Genomic DNA, 10,539 nt, shown 5'->3' on the forward strand with positions numbered 1-10,539 from the left:
CTGATCCACTATTTTTACCTCGGCTCGCATAGTTTTGGAAAGACTGAATGTCTTTCCGAGTAAAAATTTAAAATACATCTTTGGGGCCTGCAATACACCATGCTAACTACCTCAAGTAAATTTACATGTCCATTATAGTCATTTTTATAATTACCTGATTGGTACAGTAGCACAGACAATACCTGCCATTCATGCCCATATATGGCCATGGAAGGAGTATAAAACCTGTAGCTCACAGAACATGATTCCATCCCCAATAGCAGGGTTATGACATGATAGCTCTTTTTTTTTTACTTATGACCACTATGTTTTAATTGTAATTTGTTGAATTTATATAGTACTAAACAATTTGCCTCTCATTCACACACCGGACACAAACACATATAATGACCACTGATACACATACCAATAGCAGTTTATATTTGGTATACTTTAATGTAGATGTGAGCTTCTGTGAGGATACTTTAGGTATTATTATCTGTCATCATCACTGCTGGAGTATAAACAGGTAATGAACGACAATTCAAGGATTGTTGTCAAAGCATGAACAAGTCAATGTCCTCATGTCTGCCTTATAGACAACAATTACATTTGATTGTGCTACTTCTATATGTTATGTTAAAATATTTTTTTTATGATTACCTGTTTATTGTTTTTGTCCTCTGTTATGATATGCAGCTATTAGTTTACTAAAGATAAGAAAAGAAACCAAAAAGAAAATCACACCACCAATCAAAGACCTTGGGCACAAATAAGATTACATAGTTGTCTTGATATCTATTCAAGTTATGTCATATAAAATGATTGAGATATCATCTCTGTTTTAGAGGACAAAATGAAGCTGGCTTTATGTAAATATAACCTTACATCTTAATCATTTTATTTTTACATAGCAGAATTCTATTTCTGGATTTCAATTATGTGACAGGAAACTAAGGTCAATAGGCTCATACAACACCCTATATTATATTCAGACAGGTCCAGGGTTGGCAGGTGGAGATTGAGACATAAATACGACAAAAAATGGTTTCAATTGAGTATGATGACTTTAGAATATGTTACATCTAAATTAATTTCTTTAGTTTCTCCGTGTACTGACATAAGTGAAATTTCAAGTAAATAGGTGATCCTGTGAACTTTGCTTTGTAACTTTAGTACGGAATTTCAGCTAGAGGATTTCCTCTTTTAATCTTACTTTCAAAACCTCAGTCAGATCAGCAGCGTGGATTTAATGAACACCAAACTGAGGTTAGCTCTCAGGGATCTCGATAACGTAACAACCGAGGCTGGTCGTGACCAAAAACGAAGGTTTAAGCCAAAGCCCAAACCAAGCCATATATGTTCACATAACATTGTCCCACAATCAACCAATCCATCCATATCTATCTTTGTGAATCAACCTTACTCAAACCAAGAGGGAACAGAATGTAGTTTTCATATTAGCCTTATCCAAGTCAAATCAATTGTTTGTCACTTTTTAATTCAATTAAAAACAAGCAAATAAACCAGACTGGTGGTTTAGAAAATTGTCTCTCTCAATGAGAAGAACAGCAGCAAAGGCATGGGACGTGATGAGTTCGATTTTTTGAGAACTAATTTGTTCTTTCTCGCCACACTACAAAGATCATTAAAAATATCAAGAAAAATCGATTTCAGTCTTTATTTGCATCAGTTATTTGGCTCTTTCACATACTTTTGTTGTGCTGTCATAACCCTACAATTTGTTTTTGAAAAATCTGTTTTACGTTAACATATTTAAGACATATTTCATGTAATTACCACATGCACAGGTGTAATAATCATAGCAATGAGTTAAAGAAAAAAATTAATGTAAGTGTAAGTCTTAAAGAAAGGAGAAACAGATATGATTATTCCCTGGTGTGAGCACCACTGAAGAGCTGTTCCATGTAGTAAATGTATAACACATTGATAACAGAGGTGGTCAACAGTGTCCACTAGTGGCAGCATTTAAGTCCTACATGCACATGTGTGTGAACACTCAGCACATCTGGAGGTTTCGTGTTTCAAATCACTAAATGTTATGTTCTCCACCTAAAATTAGACATTTAGGTTTTACATATCCACCTAGCGGTCAATAATGTCACACTCATTGCCAAACGCGAGACCAACATGAAGTGAAAGGTCTATTTGACCTCATCTTAACATTTCAGAGACTACTCCCAGTGGTTCAGCTCAGCAGCGGTGTCCCCTCTCACAGCTCCCCTGGCCTGATCGCCCTCACCCCGAGGCTCCAGCAGCACCAGAGTACACATGGTGTGGATTACTCTCTAAGCACCACTGTGGCTCCCCACAATGATCCATCCACTATCAAAACCCATGGATAGTGACAAAATCATCAGCATAGGAACTTCTTACTTACTCTTCCACTAAAAAAGTGTATGTCATACAAGTAACATGACTAAGAAAATCAAGGTTACAAATCAGTTGACTTACTGGACAATAATGTTATTTGTGGTAGCTTCTTATTTCTAAATGTTAATTTGATGCGAGTCCACATCCTTAAGTGAATCCAAAGGGTCCACCATGGGGTTAAAGGTGATCCATTTATCCTGCCCCTGAACTATATCCATAGCATTTGCAGGTGAAATTAACAAGCTGGCTGATATTATACACCTACAAGTAAACCAAGACTAAAGGTCTGCAGCCATGCAAGTGTCATGTCAGCAGTATAACAATGCTAAGGGGCTGATGTTTAGCTGGTACGACTACCCTAGTTCAGCATGTTAACATGCTAACATTTTCCAAATGGCACTAAAGGTGAGGCTGATGGGAACGACATTTTGCAGTTATTTAATATCAAATCAAGGTATTGGAGAAATCAAAAATATTTACATGATAATGGCACCAGATGAAAGGTTACGTCATCACCAAAGTGGATCAAATGTATCCTGAGGGGGACATAAGTGTGTGTACCAAATTTCATGGCAATCCTTCTAATAGTTGTTGAGACATTTCATTCAAACACACAAACGTCAAACTTACGGTGGCACTAGCTGAAAACTAAGGGGATCACCAAAGAAATTAGGATTCATCGCCTGGGAACCATAACAGATTATGTAGAGATATTTTTCTGGATAAGAGAAAAGCCAAAAACGTTGACCTGCTTTTGGAACTAGAGGACAAGTCAGGATGTCACCAAAGTCGTTCGGATTCCTCGTTTTGGCACCATGAATGTATGCACCAAATTTCATAGCAATCTATCCAATAGTTGTAATAGATATATAGATATTTCAGTCTGGACAGACCGACCAACATTGCCATCCTTGCTTCTAGCTCAGCTAAAAACAAGCACAGATTCTCCCTCCCTCTAAGCATCAGATTGAAACGTGTAAATGTAGAAAACAGGACACATTATCACCAATCTCCCCACTCTCCTTGTCAATGTGGAGAGTCAGGATATTCTTTTTTTTCCTTCTAATTACACCGGCAGCAGTGTCCCAAATCAGACATCCATTCCAGCTGTCAACTCCTCGCTCCCATAAGCCGAACCATGTCGGCCAATACTGACGGGTGAAATGACCTGTGCAATTAGCCGTGTTACATGTGAGTCAAACTGAGCCCAAAAAATGTCTGACAGATTCAATTGTAGATCGGCCACTGATAAGCCCCAATGCTTTGAAAGAAGGAGAGGGGACATCTGTTTGGTGTATTGGCTGCTTGCAAGGGTGTAATTGCTTGAGGATGAGGTATTCCCATACAGTTAAGTGAGCAGGTCAGTGGAAAGGGAAGCCTCTTCTGAGCGATTAGGAGTCTAACATCTAAAAACACAAGCGGAAACAGACAACTGTTATTCTGTATGACTTTACAGTTGCAGCATATTTGGATGCTCAGATGTTTTTTACATGTTCGGTGTAGTCGAGTGATTACAATACCATGTGCCTAACATGCACTCACACAAACATGATTCATGATGAAACACTGCACTCCAAGGGTGCATGGACGTGCATGTATGTTTACACATTTACATAAAGCCCTACTGTACACACGCATGCAGATGTACGGTATGTATTTCACATCAACCTTGTAAAGTTAAATTACATTAGAGTAAACAGCTTTATTCAGTTCTGCTGAACAGCAAAAATGCAACATTTCTCTTCTTCCTGGAAAGATTTTGCAGGAGAACAAGTTTGTGTGCACCAGATCAGCGGTAGATTTTAACCACAATAATCACTGCAGAAGAAGAGAGAAAGTAAAGGATGCAATGTGTCTTAGCACTATAACTGAAGTCGTCTTAGTCATCTCCATATTACTGAGCTTTACCTTGTTCCATCTGGACATTGAATCAAATATGATCATGTGGAATAATTATGATAGACAATACCCAGAAAAAAAAAGTCTTAAACAGGCCCTATTATGCCATTTTCCGGGTGCATATTTTTATCTCAAGTTAGTTATAACATTTTTACATATGTTAATTAATGTTTTTCTCATCCTGGCTATAATCTCTTCTCACCCTCTCTCTGAAATGCTCTGTTGTTTTGCTCTCCTCCAGAAAGCAAAGTCTGCCCTGATTGGTCAGCTCGCCCGCTCTGTTGTGATTGGTCACATTTCCAAAAACTCTTCCTCCGGAGCTTCAGCTCCGTCTCTCTCTTTTGTTGTTTGAGGGCCAAACTAGCCTGAGAGTTTTACATCACTTCCGTTACATTGTGACCTCATAAAGTTACTGAAGTGAAGGAGATAATTCAATGGAGCCATTTCAGGCAGCTCAGGAGCTACTGAGGGGGAGGGTAACTCCTTTTAGGCGTGGACTTCAGGTTTTACACTCTACGGACCTTTTACATGTACAAATATTTATATAACACACTAAAGTAGAGGGAAAAAGTGGAAAAGCATAATTGGGCCACTTTAAAAGATTAGTTTGTTTTACTGTGGTGATGACTAAAGTGAAATAAACAACTTCTACTTCTTGGAAGGAGAGCACTTGACATGTACAGCGTTGTTTATAGAGATAGATTTCTTCTTTTTCGGGCTCTCTTTCTCTCTCCTTTTACTCTTTTTTTTCTCTGCAGCCATATCCCCTTTCCTGTCCTGGACCTGCTAGGCCTGAGGCGTCAAGTCATCATTTTGACTATTAGATTATATTCTAATTAACATTTCTCCCGTCATTGTTATTTCAAATATTCTAATGCATTTCTATGCCATAAAAACAACCACTAATTGTGGCTGTGTATAACCCTTAAACCCTTAAGCCACTACAAACTCGTACTAAGCCGGCAAGATGTTGCAGAAAGAAATGTTCAGGTGTTTTTAATTTAAATATTTGCTTTGGATGACCAACAAACATTACATCATTTTTATTTTTTCACTTTTAAGAGTAGATTATTTGTTTAGTTGAAGGTGTTTCAACAGGTCTTTTAGATCCAGATCAGCAACAAGTACCCGGACCAAACTCTATGAAAAGGAGGACCAACTCCCCATGACCCCTAGATCAACCTGATGGTGTCCCCTTGAGACCCTCTGTGGCTTGAAGGAGGGATGACTTTTCCTTTTTAGGACGGTGCATTTACCATAGCAGACAATAAAAAATGTATATTTTTTTAAGATTGGTCTTCCTCCTTGATGTTAGATTTGTAAAGCAGTTTGGGTTAACTTTACTAACACTATTATTGTAACGGGTGTGGTGTGGACCCAAAAGCAGTACAACTGAGACAGAGTAATGTTCAGAAGCTTTATGTAAAGCGGAACACACAGCAGACAAGCAGGCAGGATCAGACTCACGTAGTGGATTCCTATCAGGAGAGCGCCGAGCCGTCAGGGAAACAGGCAGACAGAAGGCTGAGTCGTTTACCAGGGCACAGGCAAGGCAGGGAAGTCCAAACAGGCAGGGTCGGCAAGGGGAAATCAGTCCAAGGGAAATTGCTGGAAGGTCTGGCATGAATGCGGAGAACGATCTGGCCAAGAGTGAATGAGTGAGTGTGGCATTTATACTGTGAGTGCAGCAGAGTGCTCAGGTGAGAGTGATAGCGCTGATGAGGTGGGCGTGGCGGACAGGTGAACTGCGTGAGGCTGATTAGGTGAGTGGGGGAAAGTGTGGTGAGAGAGAAGAGGTTGGGCTGTAAGCTGGGAGTGACTGGAGTGAACTGAGAGAAATAGAGTGAAGGAAGAGTGAAAAGGCGTGACTGTGACAATTATATAATGTTCTCCTGCTCATAAAGGCAGTTAAATATGAAGCTTTATCTGTAGACATTTTAAAAATTCTGTATTAGCAGTTTTAGCTTGGTTTGGTATCAATAGCTTATGTTAGCCAAAAGTATGTGGACACCTAAACAAAGTTATGTCAATGGCAAGATTCTGTATTAAGTAAACACATATATCTCCTTGTGCTCTCTACTAAAAATCATAACGACAGAGATGATTAACAATGTAATCTATTATGGTCTTTATATTGCTATGGAATAAAGGCTAATGACGTACCTCATAGATTATGTATTTTATTAAACATAGCAATGAACAGAAAACAAATCAGTGTATTCAGAATTGCAGTCGTTAATCTGTCAGTTCCTTGGCTCAGTATCATGGCACATTCCCTTCTTTTGTCCTGTGAATTGCTGGTGCATTCCACCTATGTGAATGTTGAAAGAAGTTCAACCAGCATGACAGTAAATTAGAACAAAGATAGAAATAAAGATACTAGTGACGCATTAAGGGAGCAGGAAGAAATACAAGACAAAAAAGGCTCATTGAAACCTACTGAACAAATATTGTTTATTAAATTTGAAACTGAGTAAATATGGGAATACATGACACAATACAGTACACTCACGTGCAGTAAGCTGATCCATGCACAGTCTGTTGTATGTCTCAGCAACATTATAGCATAGGATGTTGAGTACTCAACAAAAGTCTGAAAATCTTGTACCGATTTCAACAACATTTCACATCTCTTTAAAATGCTCTTTTGCACCTTTTCAGCCACTTGTTCTTGAAAACGCTTGTGCCAGAAAATTAATGAAATGACACTTGGCCTCACGGATTATGCAAAACCAAACTAAAATAACGTCTTCTTTTGGCAAAATCCCCAGTTAAACTCCCAGTCGCCGTAATGGATATCAGCTCACACTCCCTTGATGTTAAATGTCATCTGCTCATCAACTGCAAAACAGCGTGATTTCAAGAGCACTGTGGTTATAAGTAGCAACACAATCTACTGAGTCTGTTTTGACTGGCTGATTAGAAACACATTTCCTGTCCAATGTCAACCAAACACAAAAGGCAGGATGTGGAATCAGGAGTACTGCTAGTTAAAAGTGTGAAACTTCTCTCTCCCTCTCAGACATCTGAACACACAGACTGAGCCTCTTTCATAACAGAACTCCTCTACCCCCACCAACTCTGGACCTCAGGTTCAATCATGGATCTGGACTCCATCCCTCTGTGTAGTCTTCATGGGTGGAGACAGGAAGAGGCAGAGGATGGACCATCAGACGTCACCACCACCTCCCATCTCTCCAGTTAGACCTCTCCTTCTCCTCACGGCTCAGTCAGGATTGAGGCTGATTATGGATGAGCAGGAGTCTCTGCGTTGAGCAATAGAATGGAAACCTGTAGATTATAAACTGGGAGTATTGCTGTCTTTCAAGCGTCGTTGGATTTACAAACTTCATTTTTGCGCCTCTGCCTTTGGCTCCGTGCCTCCTTGGATGTTGCGCCACGCTGCACAGCGTTTGCCAGCTGGCATGCGAGTGATAGCGTGCAGTTTACAGCAGGCTACGCAGCCAATAACACATTGATCTTCATCGTATTTCAGTGGCAGGAACCCAAACTATTGAACGTCTTCAATATGCCGTTCATCGCGTTTGCCAGATGATACCTGTTGATTTTTCATCGCGCCATGTCCTTCTGTGGGACTGAGCTGGACAATGAAGTTATGGGATAGCCTGACCACTTGTTTGATACTGCTGAGCGCCGTGCATGCCAGCCGGCTGCTCCGGAGCCGACCGCAGTCCACGTCCACGTCCACGAAGAGTAACGGGCGCGCCCCCGAGATTCCCCTGGAGCTCCCGCCGGTTCAGATCCGCCTGTCTGTCACCTCCCCGGGAATCAGCCGCGCACAGGCGGCTACAGCGGACTGGGAAGAGACGCTGCTGGCTGGAGGAGAACAATGTAGGCGTCTGTGTGTCAAAAGTGGCCAAATAATATCCTTAGAAGTCATTTTCACCCAGCAGGCTTGCTGAGTCTTGATTTTTTTTTTTTTTTCCTAAAACAAATAATAACATTGTTTTCTGTGTCAAATAGAAAAAAAACGTCAAGATTAACTGCAACATTGAAAAAAAATGTTTATTTTAACTTTAAAAAAATACAATGTTTGCACTGAATTTGATACGAAACAATTTATTTAGATGGATTTTAAAGTGCATGATCCAGTATTTAAATATGTGCAAATTTGTCTTCTCCTGGCCTCTAACCTTCTTACCAATTAGGCCTGCTATTATTCATACATTTCCCACAGTGTACAACTCCAACATAAGACATGCTTATGAGCTTTGAAAATAATTATATTATGGTTTGTAGGGTGGCAAATAACGATGAGTGACATCTTCAAATGGCTCGTTTTTTCTGACAAACATCATTATACCCAATTTATTCCTCACAAAGCACAAAGAAGTGCAGTAAATCTTCACAACTGATAGAAACCAATGAATATTTGGATTGTTTGCTATAAAAAAATGAAAGTAGTTGTCAATACATTTTCTGTCAATCCACTAGTTCTAGCTCTAGTGGTATTTGCCAAGGGGCTACATAGTGGCATCTGCATCTTTAATGCAACTAGTCCACTCAAATATACAACACTGTGGTGCATAAGAAATAATGGGATTCCTCGGGGAAAAAAACAATACAATGTGCACCGTTTCCGCATTTGCATGTGTAGTTTATGACACAACACTCCATCTGTTCCGTAGCCAGAGTGAGTGATGAGTTAGAGTGAAACAACATGTGCTGTCAAATATGATACGCCCTTGTAATAGTGCCATTTCTTCATGTGTTTCAGACACGATGGAGGAACCATCCCCAAACGAGTTTGAAGACGTGGTGGACTTTATCAAAGTGACCATCAGTAGAGTGCGTCGCTCCTCATCATCTACCGTGTCCTCATCTACCTCCTCCACCACCTCATCCCCCCTTAAAGAAGACTTGAGCAGTCGGGCTCGACACAGAAGGGAGAGGAAGAAGGGGGTGAGCCGGCAGAGTGGAGGACGAAGAGGAAGAGCCAGAGAAGGGGGGGCAGGGAGGAAGGCCAGGGGAGGAGGACAAGGCTGTGTGCTCAAACAGATCCACCTCAATGTGACGGACCTCGGTCTGGGCTACCGCTCCAGCGAGGAAATGTTATTCAGGTACTGTTCCGGACCCTGCAGGAAGTCCGAGACCAACTACGACAAAATCCTTTACAACCTGGCTCACAACAAGAGGCTGCCCTCTAAAGACACGCCCCCTCAGGCTTGCTGTAGACCGATAGCGTTTGACGATGACCTCTCGTTTCTGGATGACAACCTCGTTTACCACACCGTGAGGAAGCACTCTGCCAGGAAGTGTGGTTGTGTGTAGGGAGTGTGAGCTAGTGTCAGGTTTTTGTGTAGTTTTACATTCGCTCCCAAATTCTGAAGTATGCTGTTGAGTGTTTTTCTTCTGACTTGTCTCACTGTGAGGAAACTTTCAGGCATTATGTGGGACCATGTAGGACTTGAACCTCTTCTTCCTCCAATATATCTACAATTTCCCATACAGTTTACACCTTACATCGCTAATTTGTTCAGAGAGATTTAAAATGTTTCCTGTAGAGCACATACAGCATGTTACATGGGAAAATATTTTACACATATGAAATGTATTTATGAAATCTTGAATTTATTAACTTATTGATATTTATTTTGTTTTTATAAAAGGAACACATGTTATTTATTACTGTAGTGTGATATCTCAGAGTGTGCCAAAGGTTCATATATCTTTAAGCAGTAAAATACCGGATGGTTTACCTTGCAAAATTATCTTTCAGGTGCCCTGTGGAGTTGTCTTGTAAACAAATTTATATTCAATGTTTCTCATCAAAATAAATTCCGTATCCTTGATGTATAACACTACATTTTCCTTCTTATAAAAAATTAGCAAATAACATTTTTTTTTAAATATTTTTAAATTGGGCATTTTTTACATTAATGTTCACAAGCTTCTTCTCCTTTGTCATTACTGTTGCAATGCTACTTCGGCTGTTACCAGCACTAATTTTCAATCAGCGGAATATCTAAAAGCGGTGGCAGGACGGTGTATGCATCGCCCACCTGCTCATACAATTCAAACAAACTGGGGCGCCCCTCTCGTTAGCACTGCTAGTGGTCAAAAACTCGACAGGACACCTTTAAAGTTTTTTCTTCGCTGGAAAACCTTCCTCAGTATCTTAGCGTCTGCAATATTCTTATACTTTAGTTTCATTTGACTGCATTGTTTCCTCTTTTTGTTTTTAATTGTGAGGAGAGAAAAGCTTTATCAAAACATTTAGTTCTCATGACTAAAAGCATAGTTGTT

The 10,539-nt window shown here is 40.1% G+C and overlaps 1 protein-coding gene across 2 annotated transcripts; it reads left to right on the forward strand.

The window, feature by feature from the left end:
- The first annotated feature begins 5,984 nt into the window (after positions 1-5,984).
- Positions 5,985-9,707, forward strand: gdnfb (glial cell derived neurotrophic factor b). 2 transcript variants are annotated; one of them, XM_054611527.1, is made up of 2 exons: positions 5,985-6,035; positions 9,011-9,707. In XM_054611527.1, exon 2 carries the CDS (start codon positions 9,016-9,018, stop codon positions 9,562-9,564), a length of 549 nt encoding a protein of 182 aa, XP_054467502.1. In that variant the 5' UTR covers positions 5,985-6,035; positions 9,011-9,015; the 3' UTR covers positions 9,565-9,707. The 2 variants fall into 2 exon arrangements, with proteins under 2 accessions (XP_054467502.1, XP_054467500.1); XM_054611525.1 differs by lacking the exon at positions 5,985-6,035 and adding an exon at positions 7,477-8,124.
- Positions 9,708-10,539: the final 832 nt, after the last annotated feature.

Source organism: Anoplopoma fimbria, chromosome 13 (genome assembly GCF_027596085.1).
Source record: "Anoplopoma fimbria isolate UVic2021 breed Golden Eagle Sablefish chromosome 13, Afim_UVic_2022, whole genome shotgun sequence".
NCBI lineage: Eukaryota > Metazoa > Chordata > Actinopteri > Perciformes > Anoplopomatidae > Anoplopoma > Anoplopoma fimbria.